Source organism: Panthera tigris, chromosome B4, assembly GCF_018350195.1.
Source record: "Panthera tigris isolate Pti1 chromosome B4, P.tigris_Pti1_mat1.1, whole genome shotgun sequence".
NCBI lineage: Eukaryota > Metazoa > Chordata > Mammalia > Carnivora > Felidae > Panthera > Panthera tigris.
This window is the reverse complement of record NC_056666.1, coordinates 19,167,840-19,186,616: the sequence shown is the minus strand read 5'-3', so window position 1 is coordinate 19,186,616 and position 18,777 is coordinate 19,167,840. Positions and strand designations below refer to the sequence as shown.

Genomic DNA, 18,777 nt, shown 5'->3' with positions numbered 1-18,777 from the left:
GTGCGATGTTCTCAAGTATTTGATATTTAATGCTTTAATAACTTTAGAATGTTCTACAATCCAAGTAAAGGTCTTGGCAGCTTCTCTTGGCAGCTTCTCTTTGTCTCTTTGAACATCGAGACAATAAATAAACACGATCTGTAGCCACACTGTAATATGAATTAATTCAAGAACTTTTTAAAAATTTCCATTCAACCTAATATCACTGTTATCTGGCGAACACATTAATGATTTGTAATTTTCTGATGATTCAACTTCTTTAAAGTTTGACGTTCTCATATATCGTTAGACTGCACATGCCACTTATAAAATATTAATTATTTATAGTACCCAAGAATTATATCAGCTTTATTCTTTTATTATAAAAACTGTCCTAAATCAATCAACCTAGGGTAATTACTTTACATACTCAACCCAGTTGAGCAAAAATGGAAACCTATTATGGATTTTTATAGCACATGTATAAGTCTTACTAATGTATCATATGATTATTCAAGATACAACGAAGGGCGTGCTACCAAAATACTCTGATTCATAGCCAGCCCCATGCTTCTAATTACAAATAATTAAATATACTTAGAAACACACACGCAAGCATCCACCTACTGAGTTTGTGGGGTTTATCTAGTTTCTCTGTTGGTTTCTCTAGAATTCAGTGTTCTTCAAAACAGGAATGATGTCTTTTGAATGTCCCAATTAGTGATAAGAACAGCACACAGTGAGTGAATGTTATGTTACTATTTTCTTTTCTTTTGCTTTTTTTTTTTTTTGACATAGAAGGATGTTTATGAAATTCTTTACATGGTTTGATTTGTTAGGCTTTCGTAACATACTCGGCTGACTTAGTTAGTCTTGACTTACAGGCAAAATAAAATGGAGAATTTATATATTCTAAATAAAGTCTTCTTTTAGGGGGATAGACTCATTATTAACTGCTAAGCTAACCATATGCTATAGTTATCATCTTTGTAAAGTTGTATTCAGCTATATGTCTTGAAATATTGAGAGCATTCGTTATTTCTGTGAAAACATATATACTCTATCATTGGTTTGCCAATCCGATTAAATTTTTAAAAATTTCTTATTTAAAAAAAATTTCTGGGGCGCCTGGGTGGCGTAGTCAGTTAAGCGTCCGACTTTAGCCAGGTCACGATCTCACGGTCCGTGAGTTCGAGCCCCGCGTCAGGCTCTGGGCTGATGGCTCAGAGCCTGGAGCCTGTTTCCGATTCTGTGTCTCCCTCTCTCTCTGTCCCTCCCCCGTTCATGCTCTGTCTCTCTCTGTCCCAAAAATAAATAAACGTTGAAAAAAAAAATTTCTAAGTTTATTTCTTTATTTATTTTGTGAAAGACAGAGAGTGTGGGAGAGGGGCACAGAGAGAGGGGGACAGAAGATCCAAGCGGGCTCTGCGCTGACAGCAGTGAGCCCGATGCGGGGCTTGAACTCACGAACCGCGAGATCATGACCTGAGCCGGAGTCGGACGCTTAACTGAGCCACCCAGGCGCCCCCAACATTTCTTCTTCTTATTTTTTTTTTATTTTAGAAACTGTCTAAGGGGATTACATAGCTCAGTAAAAATGAGATTTTGTTAAAAGGTTATGGGAAATTTTTGTTTTGTACTTGTGTTGTTTGCACGGAGCATCTGCTGTCGAGTAACACAAATATTTCTAGAACATATTTTCACCGCGTGTTAAACTGATTCCCTCTGTCTGTGCTTAGTGGCCGAAATGTGTGCTAATCTAGAGATCACTATTAACATCACTACCCCAATTGCACAAGACACTGGACATGGCATTTTGTTTCAGAGGATTCTAGCAGAGCATGACGTCACTTGAGGACTTGGGAGGGGTATTTTGAGACTCGCTTTGAGGCATCTGTGTGTGTGTTTAATGTGCAGCACCTGTCCTTCCTGGAGCCTATCAGCAAAGCCATTCTCAAGGCTATGGGTACATGCACCAGACCAGCCTGTCATCCGTGAGGTCAATGCAGCACTCACCAAATCTAGTAAGTATCAGTTTGAAGTGTTTGTTCTTCCCTGCTCTTCCCGTTTTGTCTCCAAAATAGAAATACATATGGAATCGATTTGCATGGAATATTTTCCATTTTCACATAAAGGGTAAATGCTGACCTTGCTGTTTGTACCCTTTTGAAGAAAGCAAAAGACTTACAGAGGTAAACCACTGAGAAAGGAAAGCATGATGTGAAAACATGTAACCAGTAAAACATAGAAAGACTCTACCAGAACGATATCCTGATTGTGACCTCACGATGGGCATTAGCCAACTGTGATCTTCCTTCAGGTCGAGAAAGCACAAATATCGGGTCACATTAATCCAAATGGCCGGCAATCCAAATGGCCACTACAGCCCAAATGACATGGCCAGCGTATGTCTTCGAAACCTCCCACTGGAAATCTTGAAGTACTTCCTGATTCCTTCACTAAATGTGAAGTTTGGAAGCACTGTTCAAGGTCATCTAGTCACATGGGCATCTTGTGCTAAATTCTCTCCACCCTCCGGACACAGTAGCTTAACCTTAGCCCTCAGCAACAAGCGGTCCTTCTAAGCAGTTGGAATTCAGCTTTACCAGCTCTGACCTTCTTTGTGTCTCAGCCAGTTTCCTCAGTCCCTGAATTCACTGAATTTTGAGATTTTCCAGCGTTCACATTAACTAAATTCTTGGTCTGTAATGAAAACAAATGTGGTGAAACTAAATTTATATTCTGGGTACGAACCACACGGCAGACGTGTGATGTGCAGAGATCTTCTCCCAGTTGGTACGTTCCTTTTTGTTTTGTTGGTGGTTTTCTTTGCTGCACAGGAACGTTTTAGTTTGATGTGGTCCCACACGGTTATTTTTGCTTTTGGTATCAATTCCAGATAATCATTTCCAAGACCAATGTCAAGAAGCTTCCTGCCTATGTTTTGTTTTGTTTTTTTTTCCCTAAGAGTTTTATGCTTTTAAGTCAAACATTCAAGTCTTTAACATATTTTGGGTTAATTTTTGTGTATGGTGTAAGAGAGTGGCCCAGTTTCATTCTTTCACATGTTGTTGTCCACTTTTCCCAGCACCATTTACTGAAGAGGCTGTCCTTTCCCGCTATGTATTCTTGGCCCCTTCATCATAAATTAATTGACCATATATGCATGGGTTTATTGCTGGGGTCCCTGTTCTGTTCCATCGATCTATGTGTTTATGTCAGTACCACAGTGTTTTGATTACTATAGCTTTGTAATATAGTTTAAAGTTAGAAAGTGAAAATTTTCCCTATTATGTTATGCATACCTCAAGATTCAGAACACTTGTGTACTAAATTTCTGTCACCGGGATTCAGAAACCTACAAAGTAAGTATATTATGTGTTTTTCTTTTATTTTGTGTTACGTGTTTTTAAGAGGAAGCAAAAATCCTTTGTATCTGTTTAAGAAAAATTCATTTCCTCTCCCTGGCGGGGATGGGGGACAGCAACAGCGACGTGGCTGTGTCTCCACTAGGAGAGCTTTTCTCTGAAGAATGTGGAAGAGGGGAGAATCTCCATGACCTGAGGTCTCTGGGGTTATCTGTAGCTGGGGAAGGTGGCTTTACTGCTTCAAAGCTTACTTTGTTGATGGGCTGGTGATTGTAACTAGGGCCTTTCTCTGTCCCCATTCTGGGCCCCCAAACATTACCCTTTTTGCTAGACTGGTAAACTGGAGCCGGACACAACTGGGACAGACGCTAGGCTCAGGTGTGCAGATCTCCAGAAATAAGTCCTATACTGGGGAACATTCCTAGTAGTTACCTTACCGCGTGGGGGCTGGCTTGCTGTGATTGGCATTTGTGGCCGTAACGAGTTCGTCTCCGTCACGTGACCCGCTCTTTCCTTTCTCAGAGGACCTACCGAGCCATGTACGATTACAGCGCCCAGGATGAAGACGAAGTCTCCTTCAGGGACGGCGACTACATCGTCAACGTGCAGCCCATCGACGACGGCTGGATGTACGGCACGGTGCAGAGAACTGGGAAAACGGGGATGCTCCCGGCGAATTACATCGAGTTTGTTAATTAATTATCTCCCCTTGTCTTTGAGCTTTATTCTAATGTATACTAGACCTAATCTTTTTAAAGGCTAGAAGATACTTTTAAGACAACTTGGCAGTTATTTTACAATAATCTCTCTCTACTTTGACAATTAGACACGCAGGTACCAGGAAGAGGGAATGACTTCTGGGCTGAAAACAGCAGCATTTTCAGGAGTTGCTGTAAACAAAATCTTTAGGTCTGGAGACCCTGGTGCTGCTAACTGTGTTAATGGTTTCCTTTGACTGGCTTTCGAACACCGCTGGGAAATGTATTTTTGTAGACTTTAATAGAGATGTTGAGTGTCCCTTAAATGTAACAAGTCTCTGAAACTTCTTAGCTGTCACTTTGGAACCACCAGAAGCCGATTCTCTTAATTCAGTAACACGGCCAATGGTTTAAAAACAGTTAGCTTTTGAGTCATTGGGGAATTTCCAATTCAAGTGAAAATTGCCTAATAAACATAAGCAGTGGCAGAATGACAGTTTGGTTACAATTATACTGACTGGTGGCCTTAGGGACCTAGAAACTTCTACCGAACAGACATTTCCTTGTTCCCTAGGCTGACTTGGGTCTATTTATTTCTCATTTGTATCGAGGGATACCCTTCTCTCCACTTACATCCTGTGGGCCCGAGTCTACGCTTGACTGCACAGAATGTCAGGACCAAATGATGTCACAGCTACTCCGCAAAGGGCAAAGTTTAAAGTCATCGCTGTTCTTTCCCTAGTAGCTTTTACCCTGCTGCATGTCGCGTAGGTTCAAGCTCTGTAACATAGGCAGCCGCACTGCCCGTCCCTGTTATGAAAACAAAAACCGTGGCTGATAACCTCACAGCCCCTCCCTCTAGCGGCCAGCTCATCAGAAAAACATCTTTGGAAAAGTTGCTTGAGATCCTCTCGCTGTCCTGCACTCTAGTTTCGAAGGATTTACACCTTTAGGAAATAGACATCTACTCTAGCACATAAGTGGTTTAGGTGTTTACTGAGCAACTTTCATTAACTTAATGCCGCCGTTGATTGAAAAGGAAAGAAAACGGACTAGGAGCCAGTGACGACGCAGTGTACTAGAGGCGACACGTGAGCAAAAAGTCCCCCCCTCCACACCGAGATGAGCCGGTTTCCTGTTTTGGAAAACGGCATTCAGATCTGGGAATGGAAATCTAGCCACCGAAACCGCTTAGACTTGGAAAGACTTCCCTTCCACTTTCTTCTGGTTTTTCTTTTCTAAACCACATTCAGGGGGTAAGGTGAAATTGCCAACCGAGATTTTAGGTATAGGCCCAATAGGTTGTCCACTGAAAAAAGCAACTGTTGTCCTGTCTCGAATTTGAAATGAGAGAGCTTGCAGGCTCTTTCTGGACTCACAGCCATGCTACAGCCCTTGCTGGTGGCTCATGAAGGTTCGCCTGTGGTCCACAGTCTAGATCACTGGAGAAATGCACGTCCATCAGCGACTCTGTGTCTTTCTGATGGGTTCAGACGTGCAGGAGGGTAGTGTTTTTGGAGGTCTGACTCTACAGACTCACTCTACAGTGATGAAGCTGGAAAAGCCAAGTCACAGAAATATGGTAAAATGTATGGATCTTGGGGATATCTCCCTTCTATAGTATATGCAAAGAAATTAACAAAACATCCTATAAAGTACCTTTTTTTTTTTGAAGTGTTTAGGAGTCCAAAACCAAATGCTAACTCATTTATACTTTTTGAAAAGTTAGCGCATACTTTTGAAAATCGATAGTTTCATTCGATCCGGCTAAAAGAGCAAATAAAGCTTTGTTACACTCGAGCTGCATCTGTAAGACATTCACAGAAAAAGAAAAGACAGGAATTTGGGTAAAAAAACCTAGAGAGTCTTTTTGAGGGGGTTTCACAGACTACTACATAACCAACTGGACTGATTTTTTTCTACCAGTGAAATGGCCGGTCATGATTAAATCGACCCCATTCGTGTTTTGATAGTCTCGCAGGCAAACCGACAAACACAAGCTGAAATTGAAACATTCTTACAAAAATTTCTGTGCGTTAAAACCTAGGGCAATGAACTTGCTCGATTTACTTATATTTCCCCCAGACAGTCCACTTTTTGTGAAGTCGTTGATGACATCTGCAGACTAAGTGTGGGACGGGTACAGTTTTTGAGAAATAGCACATTTGAACAGCAGCAGACTTGACATGATGCTTGTGATTTTGAGAAAATACCGTAAGGCAGCAGTTTGATGCTCCACGGTCATTCTCATCCACTAATTTCAAAATCAGAGTCATGGAATGTAGAAGTCAATAATTATTAGGGGAATAATTCTCCTAAGATTGGAAGCTTCCCATAATGTTTGCACAGCGGGATGTTTCTGCTCCCAGCCTCTAGGAGTCAAGGCCTGCTCAGAATTTAACTAGAGAGCAGTTACTCTACCCTAAAGACTGAGGGAGACCGAGATGTCACGTGCTCCCGACACCATAACTTGATAATGTCACTGTTACTAAGACTTGTCAGGATATTGAGCATCTCGGCAGAAATACAGGAAACATACATGTATAATACCAAAGTGCTATTTTTACAGGATCATTTTTCAAAACTACATTCTCGAACAGGTGTTCCACTTTGCACGCGCCTCCCCCCTTCAATTTGGCGACCCGTATCTCATACATAACGCCGGCGGCGAAGGAAGGGTTGGAAAAAAAATCCGTCTTTTACAAATCAAGTTAAAGGAGACTGGGAAATGCTCAAGCACAGGGAGCATGCACTTGATTTTCTGAATCTGATGCATTCTCAAGCCTGATAAAAAGCACAAAGGAGCAGGTTGACACGTGCGTATAAGGTTCCCAAAACACAACTCCACGCGGATCCTGTCTCTCTTGAGAAAAGCAGAGCCAACAGGATAGAGGACCTGTGTTGTGAGTTTTTGTAGCAAGCGTTTTTACTAATTCTCATTCTTTAGGGAGGATTTCTATTTCTCACCTGTGGCAGAACAAATTTCTTCACACCCTCTTGTCCTGTTTACACATCCGCAGCGTAGCCCAGTTTAAAATTTGTATCTGGTTGTCAGATCCCCGCGTGGTCCCTGCCTGTTCCTCAGGCTTCCCCCACCTCCAGAGTCCACACAGGAATTTGCCAGCACAATTTCTCCGGGCACCTTGTTGTGAACGTGGAGGAGGTTGGACTGGCCCCTCTCTTGCCAAAGAGCTTGGTTCTTTGCTCGAAGATGATGGAGATGTGGTGTTGGCAGGCCGCCCGCGGTCTTTCTCCCCCGTCATCTCCCCGTCGGGCTTGACGACGCTGCGGGAGGGCGGGAAACAGACTTTTCTCGAACAGTGAAGTTCAGGAGGTACATACATCTCTTTTTCAGATGCGTCCACGTGCAGCGACATGTTTTTAATGAAAAGATAAAGAAAACGTGTGTGATCCTTTAATAACACATCCCCTATATAAAGTGGATGGAGTTTATACCAAAATTATAATATAGATATATTTTAAAAAGGTGCCTTTTTGATTGCCCTTGTTAATCCATGATGGTCTTGGAAAGAAAACCAAGCAAGCAAGCAAACTTTTATCTATTCTATAGTAATATTTTATTATACACGACTGGTATTTTTGTGGTGGGGGAGTGAGACGCTCCTGACAGATCCGGAAGGTGGTAACCGATTGTATTTTACCTGTAAAGGTTTAGAACTTTAGAAAACACTGACTTTCCCCATCTATTTCTGAAAGGTTCTTTGTGGATTTCTATATATAGTCAGGATGCATAAACATTAACTTCAGGCCTGAGACTTAAAATACCTATTGTAAGATAGAAGCATTATGTTATGAGGCTGAATTCATTGCAGAAGATGAGATTCACTTCATAAATGTCATTATACCTTAGCTATTTGCTTCTGATAATCTAAAAGTGGCTAGAGCGTGCATGTTCTGGGTAACGTGACTCCGAGGCGAGAAAGCTTCAGTTAAGCGAGGAACAACGCGAACTCAGTTAAGAATGCTAAAACGGAAGTCTCTTTCTGAAGTATTCCATGGCCCTTTGGATCCTTTCCAGGCAGCTGACTGTCAACTGTTCATAAAAAAAAAAAAAAAAAAAAAATCAGGACACTGTATGATGCTTGTGTGGCCGTCATTTCACGATGTCTAGACCGCTGGGGTCCACAAGCCTGGAAGGATCCCCAGGGCAGACTTCTCCCCAGCTGTCCATATCACTTCAGTACAGCCATGGAATTCAGATGCTTTTTGTGTTTGCTACACGGTGTCCGGTTCGCATAGTACACGCTTCTTTGTAATCCAGTTGCTGTAAAGAATGATTTGCTTTGAAGGTAAAGAGAAAACCGCATCACAGTCCCATTTCTTCAGTGTCCATACAATGAATGGTGGAGCCTTTAGAGGCAGCACCAGACCTGTGGCAGGCGTGGTGTGGACATGTTGGCCTTTGACCTGTGATGGGAATAGAGAACTAAACCAGTGTGCAGTTTGGATTCTGTTTGCTCCAAAAATGTGCAGTTGTGGTTGATGATTCATTTGCAAGGTTGTGCTAACTTTGAGAGCAGACGGTTTGGGTGGAAACGATGTTTTTTGAAACGAAGGGGCTTATAGAATGATACGATGTTATGAACATAATTTGGCTTTTGTTATGCAAATTAACACCAGCTATTAAAATATATTTTAGTAGAAATGCTTTAATTCATGTTTTTTTCCTCTACACTGTGAATCTTTAAGCCTTGGTGGACTAGAGCAACATCGTGCTGCCCAAAGGACTAACCTATGCAAACTAGTTCACATTTTAGTGGATGTCACAGTAATTGTGTACTAAGACATTATTTCCCCCGGGATAATGTACAACGGCACTGAAATAACACCTTAAGCCGAGCATCATGTGTGTTTAGTATAGTCACTCACAAACCCTTCAAGGCTACTATAATCATGAGTAGTGGTATTTGTTGAAAAAGCAAATCGCCGATTGATCTATTAAATCTCCTTGAACGATGTCAGAACAAGAATGACAGGTGGATGTGTCGGCCATGGCTTCAATGTGGTCACTGCAGATGTTCTGTGATACAACTGTGTTCGGATGCACTCTCTTCAGGGTATTATTATTCTGTGTCTTCTTTCTGTATTTGTAAGACATTACAACGCTTTAATTTCCTATCTCTACACATTCGGTTTGCTTAAATAAATGCAGGATATAACAAAATGGTTCTACTTCTTGGTTCTCACCTTGGTCTCTTGGTGCTTGGGTCGTTGCTGCTACCCCGGGAATTAGGTTTACCGTGACAACTTACATTAAATCACACCGTAGTTATCTGCTGGCTTCAGTGCACTTCCATTAGAGAGTCATTCAAAACGTGTCTTCCTCCCCCAAATAAACACAGTTTTAAATGATAATAATCTTATGCTTTTTCCAGCTCAGTATCTGAGTTTATATCAAAGCACTACAATAGGACAGCATTGTAGTTCACTTCTTTCAAGATTAAATTCCTCATATGTTCTCAATGGTAGAATTTTAATTTTCTTGTGTTAGCAAGATGAAAGGAACAGCTCGGAGCAAAGCACAGAAAATGCACAAATCGAGTACATGAAACAGGGAGTTGCTCTGATTTCTCAGCTAAGAACGGCTCATTTATCATAGCACATAATTGCTTTTTTTCCCCTAAACTTCCCCTAGTTGGAAAAAGTGAGTTAGTCCCTGTTTGTACCCTCCTAGGAATCTACTGGGACTAGGATCTTCGCTTTACTATATTATTTTGTAAAAGTTCCTCTTTCATGGTGCATAAACCCTCCTAATTGTAAACTGATAAACAGTATGGATGACACATTTAGAACACTGACTCACAGAATAAACAAGTCTTCCTGACCTTGAGCTTTTGTTTTTCATATTCCAAAAGTATCAAATGAATATTTGTACGATATTAATCATCCAATGTGCTGATGATATTTCAAATTACAGAACAGATTATTTATTCATTTGACGAATTTACTTTTTCTCCCTCTAAGATTTTTTTTTCCCTCTGTGATAATAAATTTACTCCTTATAACCCAAGCCACAGAGTAATGAATAACTTAGCAGGATTTTTTTTTTTCCCCTAACTAAACTAATTTGGATTTAGGATATATCATGCTTATCATTTTATTAACTTAAACATCGTGACATCAGTTTTCTAGGTAATTGAGATCTACGTGACCACGAGAAGGCGACCAAAATAATTTTTTTTTACAAAAATACTCGGACATAATAAATTAAAAAGTAGATAGAAGGAAAGTTTTGTTCTTTTCTTTATTGTAATCTTCTTCTCCTACACAGGGGGATTGAATAAGAGTTTTGTGGTGGCAGAAAACTGGATATGGGCCAAGTGTGAGCTACTTTCTGCAGTTCTAAGCAAAATTCTCAGGGCTTTGTCTATTATATTTGTATTTGGGAGCAGCAGAATTATGAAAAACAGAATGAGAAAACAGAGTTAAAGGGTACAAAGTCAATATGAGAACAAAGGACCTAGTTACTGATTTTGTATTTATACCATGGCATTTGATCTTTAACACTTTTCTATTTTTTTTTTTAATAAGTAACAAACATGAAAGAGAATAGTAGACTGAAACAGAGAAATGCACTTGAGAGAGTAAGGAATTTTCCTGCGGCCCAAATCTAGTTATTAGATTGTTCTTTAAATGAATTAGTTTCTGGTTCTTAGCCCAGGTTTTCCAGAGGGCCGCTATCCAAGACCACGGTGGCCCAAATTAATTTTTGTTATCTCGTGTCATCTCACCACCCTGATCACAGCTGATTGGGTCTAGGTGACCAACTCATAGGCTGCCTGGGAGCCCTGAATGGGGACTGCACAAGAACTTGGTCCAACAGGGATGGTGGTGACTGATCCTGTCCACATCTCTCTGACAAGACCGAGTTCACGACAGAGAGCAAGTTGGTTAACTGGTTGTATTACGAAAAGTTAAAAGGCGCAAAGAAGGAAGTCAGGAGTAAGCCTACGCTTTGAGTAAGCAGGAGTCATGAGTAAGTAAAGTCACGAAGTGGGGGAAATGTATTGAGAGTCGACAGAGGAAAAAGTAAAGGTCAGTAGTGACATATGGCATATGATAGAGCCATAAGGAGACGGGAAGAAACTTGATTCTTGTTAAAAGGTGGTGCCCCCCATTCAGGAGCCCCAAACCTTGCTGCAGAGGGTGACACTTCGTGTCACATGCCCGAGGCTCGGTCCTGCTGCCACCGTGAGGCCACCTCCTCTTACCTGGACAAGGAACAAATTTCATGAACGATGGAAAGATATGCACGATGTCCCCCACCACGAAACACTGAATGATAGAAGTGACTGGAATGCCAATTACGTTATTGCAGTTCAAACGTTCCCAGGTTGTCTTAAGTAATTTTCTTTTGTTTTCTTTTGTGATATGTTATACTCTATTTATCCTATTGAAAATCACTTTAGTTAGAAGTTGTTTCCCGGGGCCCTAGGAAGGGTGTCCATAGTTGATATCAAATGCATTTAACTGCAGCCAGTGTGTATGTGCAAAGAAGGGCTTGGAGGTTTAAGAGGAATGTTCTCGCTGATTTCTGTGTTTGGCAAAGAAGAAGGGAGTAAATGGGGCCACCTTAGAGAGAGACATTGGCACTGGTGCTCCAGGGATGAGAGCGTAGTTATTTTCTGCAGAGCTTTCATAAATACCCAATTCGAGGTGGGTTTTGGGAGTGTAGAGTTTATCACGTTCACCTAATAGAAGTACCTACTTCTGGTTTTCCTCAGTGACAGCTGTTTAAGGTGGACGAAGCAGTAACCGTGATTTATACATTTAGCCTCTATCGATTTAGTGTTTATGTGCTCTGAGGAACAGAACACAGAACTTTCCTCCTATAGCTTATGAACTGGTAGGGGAGGCTGGCATTAAACGACCAAGGATACACATTTATACACTTGTATATACTTGCGTATACTTAGATGATTGCCCGATTGCACTGTAAGAGATGCTGTGAAAGGGAAGCCTAGTGTGCCCCGAGTTCTGGCAGCTGGGCAGGGGTGAGCTGTGGACCCATGGGGAGGGGGTGGGGGGCTTTCCTGAGCAGCTGCTTTGGGAACTGAGTGCTAGAAGCTATGCTGGCAATGGTCTCTGTCCATCCAAGCATTAGACGTGGGGGGATATTTTATCGCGGGCAGCTTGCAATAGAAATGCTACAGTCTCCGGCCAATTTTTAATTTAAGTAGCAATGGCAGCTTTGTAATTTTCATAAAGTGAAATTCTTTGTGGACAAAAATCAGGGCATGCACCATGCATGAATACAAGGTACTGCCCTTCTATTATTCCGATTAAGATTTTTTTAGGGGCGCCTGAGTGGCTCAGTCAGTTAAGCAGCCAACTCTTGGTTTTGGCTCAGGTCACGATCTCACGGTTTCGTGGGTTTGAGCCCCACATCAGGCTCTGTGCTGACAGTGCAGAGCCTGCTTGGGATTCTCTCTCTCTCCCTCTCTCTCTCTTTGCCCCGTCCCCACTCATGCTGTCTCTGTCTCAAAATAAGTAAACTTAAAAAAAAAATTTTAAGATTTTTTTTTTTACATTAAAAACAAATTGAGCAGGTTGCAAAGAGTTAATTATATACGCAAAGTTGTACAGATGTGGAATACTTCACTTCCTTTTTGGACAACTGGTTATTACATAGGCTTTCCTGTGTCTTCCTCTCTGAATGTTTTTTGAAAAGCATGTGTTTACTGGAGTTTATTTTCATACAGTCTGCAGCAGAACCATTGATTAAAATGCTGTTTATTCTCTCCCGTTTTAGATTTCACAGATTTGGGAGTTGTCATTTCCATCTAATATGTGATATGAGTTAGATTTGCTACATTAACCAGGCAACACAGGGAAAAATTATTCGCAATGCAAGGAAGTTGTTGGTAATTTTTTATAATAAGTCCTTGCTCTGAGGTAAATCATAGCTGTGCATATGGAATTCTAGCAAGAATATTGAACCTTTGCCTCCTTTAAAAGTCCGACGGTATGTGTGCACTTTATCTTGGGTATCTTTGCCCCATTTAAATTAACAAATGATGATAGTTTGGGTGTATTTGGTTCCCTTAATCCATGCCTAATAAAAAAGCTTGCTGTGGGAGCATTCCTTGATATACACAAGTTTCTCCTGGCTTCATATACATCTTTCTTTTTGAAGGAAATTTTTTGAGTTTTTTCTTTTTAAGTTTATTTATTTTGAGAGAGCGTGAGACAGCGTGAGGAGCGGGGGAGCAGAGAGAGAGGGAGAGGAACAGAATCCCAGGGGGACTCTGCACTGTTACCACAGGGTCAGACCTGGGGCTCGATCTCACGAACCGTGAAATCATGACCTGTTCAGAAATCAAGAGTTGGACGCTTGAGCGACTGAGCCACCCAGGGCACCTTAAGAAATGTTTTGACTTTCAAATCAGTGCCACCAAGTGATTTCTGGACCTCTGTATCTTTTTGCTATGTTACTTTTTTTTTTTTTTCCAAGAAGGAAATTCTGATATGAGCCAACTACAGCGTTATATTTGTATTGTAATGACACATGGTTTCTTTTGTCTAAAACCATATTCCCACTGGTTTACGTTCATTTTAGTGGGGTTGGGAGAAGAGGTGCCTGAAAACCCAATGGGATTAACTTATTTTGTGTGACCCACCCGCGAAATCTGCTCTCAGCTGTGTCTGAGCACCAGCCCCCAGTGGGCCAGGCAATGTGGCTCCTGTCTGCCTGCGGCCACCCTCCCCCTGGAAGAACAAGGGACAGGCACAGGGAGATGTTTTCGTTTTCTGTGATTTATGTCTTGGAACGTGGGGGAAGACGATGGGCTCCAATAATGATTTTATTTTCAAAGCAGGCAAATAAAAAAAAAAAATGTTTATGGTAGGAGAACAATAATCACGTGCCAGCCTCTTAGTTTCATGGAAAGGTTTCATGTTTGAAACACATTGAAACATTTTCCGAACTTGGAAGGGGACTTCTGGTCTTGATATACATTACGTGATCATGACTGAGGCCCGAAAATGGTAGTTTCGTGATATATAACCCTTGGGGAGTTGACAGATTCAATTTAATTATATTTATGCACAGATCTAGATTATGATGGGCTGGGTGGATGGAGTTCTCATCTTTCAAACTTATGTCAGTGACAGGAAGTAGAATGTCCCTGTTTATCCTTTCTCGCCTTTGCATGTGACGTCCACAAAATAATGCTGCGTGCAGTTGTGTGGCTTTCCCTTTATTTTGGAAAGCGAGATTCAGAACGCATCTGGAAAATGCTGAAAATTGGCCTCATGTGAGTACCGGTTGGGGTATGTTCTTGGAACGTAGGATGGTGTGATGGCCCAGCTTTTTTATGGATTTTTTTTTTTTTTTAAATCTGAGAAAGTTGTATTCACCTGAGGGGAGCAAATAGGTTCTGCATCCTGTTGAGTTCGGGTACTGTCGCATTCCTGAACTGGACGGGTCCTGACCTTCCACGCGTGTTCCCCTGAGACTCGGGGACTTTCAGGGGAGCAGAGGTGTTTAGTCTGACCCCCTCCCCACCCCGCCCCACCTTCAGAAAGGCATGGCATGGTTGTCTCCTTTGAAAGACCAGAAGAGCAGGGCCTGAGAAAATTGGTGACTGTTGAAACCAAATGGCACGTGGTTTGAAGGGTGGATAAATACACAGCTCCTCTGTCGTCTGTCCCTGGGTCCCTCCTGTCACACTGCTTTTCTTGAGGTACTCTCCCATCTGCTTAAAACGGGGAGCAAGAGAATTAGCACATATCTTCGCTTGCCCCCTCTTGGTCCTTTAATGTCCCAGGAAGGGCTCTGTGGCCCGGCTGCGAGCCCCGAGGAGCGTGATCCCTGGCAGTGGCCGACTCTGATCACCCCGACCAGGCAAGGACGCTTGGAGTAGCGGAAGTGACGATGGTGTGTGGACGGTCATATCCTTAAAGACTCTGCAGCTGTGAAGGAAGATCAAAGGGGACCAGGGTCTTCTGACTGATACGTGCTCCTGTTCCAAGGCCCGCCTTTCCTTCTCCCGAGAAGGAGGGTCCATTCAGCTGCCATCGGGTCCACACGCGAGCCTCTTGTACTGTGGGGTGGTTAGACCATCTGAGGATTCCCACTCAGTTGGTTTTTAAATGCCATTTCAACAAACATTTAAAAAGGTTTTTTGTTTTTTTTTTTAATGTTTATTTTTGGGAGGGAGGGAGAAAGAGAGCATGTGTGAGCAAGCAGGGGAGGGACTGAGAGAGAGGGAGGGAGGCAGGAGATATTTGCTGAGAGCTGAAAGCCCAATGTGGGGCTTCAACTCAAGTGTTGAGAATCCGATGTGGGGCTTGAACTCGCGAACCATGAGATCATGACCTGAACCGAAGTCTGACACTTAACCCACTGAGCCGCCCAGGTGCCCCAACAAACATTTTTTTAATACCTAATGCGTGCCCCCTGCCCCCCACCTTGCAATGGCCGCGGGGTTCAGACCTGCACCAGTAAGATGGGCTTGGGGCTCACTGTGACAAAGCACCCCCTTCCCAGTTGTGTGTGTTCCTGTTTTCCCCTTTCTTTTCTTTTCCTTTTCTACCCCATCCCTCTGTCTCCTGTTTCTAAAAGAATGTATTGGTTCTCTACTTAAAAAAGTGACCCATGTCAACTGGAAACCATTCAGAAGAGTACAGAGAAGAAAAAGTGACTTACAAACTCACTCTCCAAAATTATTGGTGTTCACATGCATCTTTGCAGAAGACTTTTTTATACGTATGCATCTATTTTTGACAATGTCTTACAGATGATTTTAGGCAATATTGTATAATGAAAATTTTTTATCCTTAAGTACGTTTTTGAAACTATCATATCGATGAATTGTTATTTGTTTAACCTTAGTGGACATTTAGGTTGGTTCCCCATTTTCATGTTGTGATTTCCATTATTACTTTCTTCAGTTAAATTGCTCAAAACGGAATGGCGGGGACAAAAGGGACCTATAGTTGTAAGGCTTCTAATAAATGTTGTTTATTGGTCACTCAGCAAGGTTTACCAATTTAGATACCTACCGTGCGTGGATTGTGTCTTTCATACCTTTTCACTTCTGTAATTGTGAGTGAGGTTGAACATTTTTCTTCACATGCTCACCAGCCATTTGCAGTTCATTTCTCCCCTAACTTCCTGGTCTTCTATTTCATTGCCGGGGGTATTCAGCTTTTGGTTATGTTTTGTTTTTGGGTCTTTTTCTTTAACTTTTGATGTTACTCTCCAGAAAGTTGCTAGTAATTTACATTCCTAGCAACAGTTTGTCTGTTTCATTGAACCCTTTCTGACCCAGGACGCCATTGTTTGTTTTCATTTTTGCGAGCACCCCTTTTGCAGAAACTGCTTTACGTCTGGTGCATGTTAATGCCATCATTTTTACATATACAATTGTGTGTGTTAAAACCTCACAGACAGTACACAGACCAGAGAGAGAGGCAGAGAGAAGAGAAGCGGTGGGGGGAGAGGGAGTTTTCCAGGCGAGAACGGGAGAAGGGTGAAGTGGAGACTGTGTCCATAAGTTTTTAAGACTGGCTAAGTCAAGGGAAGTACAAATAGAAAGGAAACAGACTGCGGAACTATCTCACTTTGCTAGGTGGCCCCTGGTGGCTTACATGATAGGCATTAATTTTCTTATAGTTCTGGAGCCTAGAAGTCCAAGATCCAGATGTGAGCAGGACCGGTTTCTTCGGAATCTTCTCTTCTTAGCTTACGGATGACCCTCTTCCCCTTGTGCCTTCACGTGGTCTCCTCTCTGTACCCGATCTGTGTCCAAATTTCCTCTTCTTGTAAGGATACCAGCCTTACTGGATTAAGGCCCGTCCTTATCACCTCACTCAACCTAACTACTTCTTTCCTATCTCCAAATACAGTCACATTCTGAGGTACCGGGAATTAGGACTATGACGTATGAATTTTGGGGGGACCCAGGGTAGTCCGGCATGAATGAAAAAATATTTACTTGTGGGCAGCCAGACACAATCAGGTATAGCTTGGAAGGAGCTGAGTTTACTTTTTTATTTGTATTTGGAAAGAGTTGAGTTTATTTTTTTATCTTTATTTTTAAAAATGTATTTATTTTGAGAGACAGAGAGAAGGAATCTTAAGCAGGCTCCATGCTGTTTGAGGAGCTCGACACGGGGCTTGAACTCACGCGCCGTGACATCGTGATTTGCGCTGATACTAAGAGTTGGATAGCTTAACTGACGGAGGCACCCAGGTGCCCCAGGAGTTGAGTTTAGATAGCTTTAATAAAGGAGGGACTGTCTGAGTGCCCACAGAAGGCATCTGAAAGATGAAGAAACCAGGAACCACGAAGGTGAGGTGATTGGCCAAAAGTCACACAGCGGGTCAGTTGCAGAGCGAGGACAGGAGCCTAAGAGTTATCATTCCTGCTCTTGCGGTTCTGTTGCGCCGCACTGCCTCAGGAAGCTAGGTTCGGCAGTGAGGCTGTGCCCTGGGTCTCTCTTCTGATCCAACCCTTGGCAGTGATCTTGAGACAATCTACTGCCACACACCCCGAATCACTGCTATTTAATTACACTCTACAGAGGGATGGTTTTCTAGACCGCCCACCTGCAGCCCTCTCTCCTCTATCAGGTTCGCGTCAATGTAGCTGGATCAGTTTCCTTTTACAGCCACTCTGGAACCCACCACCCGCTGTACTGGAGGAGTCTGATTACTCTATTAAAGCAATATAGAGGTACAATCTCCCTGCCCTACATCCCTCACCTTTTCCCCACCTTGACAGTCTTCTAAGACCCACCCTTGTCACCTCCATGCATACCTGGTTATGGTCACAGGATGTTGCACTGAAGCTTATCTTTTTTCCCCCACATATTTTTATTCCCATCGCGTTGTTGTAAGTTATTCTAGAAGCCCTATCTACCAGGAGGCGGGGGACTGAGATTGCACAACGGGATGGTCCCCTCGCATCATTCATTATTGGATCCTCTCTCTACCTGATTATTGTGTTAGTCACCAAGTCAGTGTTGAGCAGTGCAGAAATACAGTCCCTAATTGCCCCCAAACAATATGTCTTGCTTTCAATTTTTTTTTTAATCCACCCTTTCCTGAGACAGGAAAATTTCCTACAGAGCTAGAACCATATAGCACATAAGAAAATACAACAACGTAATAAGGACACAGAGCATTCGTTTGTGTCAACACTGATGATAAACTTGTTTTCCTTGTCTAAGCTTTCCTCTCACCTTAATCAGATTGTTTCCAGGATGCCAAACTGCTGGCTGACCATGAACTTGTGGAGATGGCTTATTCTGGTGGAGGGATACCAAAGAAGAGTAGCCGTCTTGGTGGGCAGACTTATAGGGTGCAGAATGGGCCCACCTTTGGCTTCCTGGAGCCTTCCTCGCATTTCCTAAGCCTTCCTGAGTTTCTTTGTTCATGGGAGATAAGTTTTCCCTTTTAAGCATGTTCTCATGGTAGGTGCTTACTAAATGGCAAGAGAGACCTCAAATGGCCTCCTGTGAAGGACACCCTTATCAATCGTTATAAAAGAGAACTCACTATGGGGCCATTGAGCAGCTGGTAGTGAAGGATTAGTGCAAATCCACATGCTCAGTAAGAACAGATTAAATATTAATTGAGCGCTAATTGAGTATAAGGGGATGATGATGTTAAGACTTCTGGGTATGGGATACCTGGGTGGCTTAACCACCTGGGTGGTTAAGCATCTCTTGGTTTCGGCTCAGGTCACGATCTCACAGTTTGT

General features: G+C 42.4%; 1 protein-coding gene across 1 annotated transcript in view; it reads left to right on the top strand.

The window, feature by feature from the left end:
- The window catches only part of LOC102971982 (nebulette), a 110,560-nt gene extending 100,684 nt beyond the window's left edge, over positions 1 to 9,876 (top strand). The window contains 2 exon segments of the mRNA XM_042991190.1: positions 1,897 to 2,003; positions 3,870 to 9,876. Of these exon segments, the coding sequence (XP_042847124.1) occupies positions 1,897 to 2,003; positions 3,870 to 4,046 (284 nt within the window). The 3' untranslated portion in view covers positions 4,047 to 9,876.
- Positions 9,877 to 18,777: the final 8,901 nt, after the last annotated feature.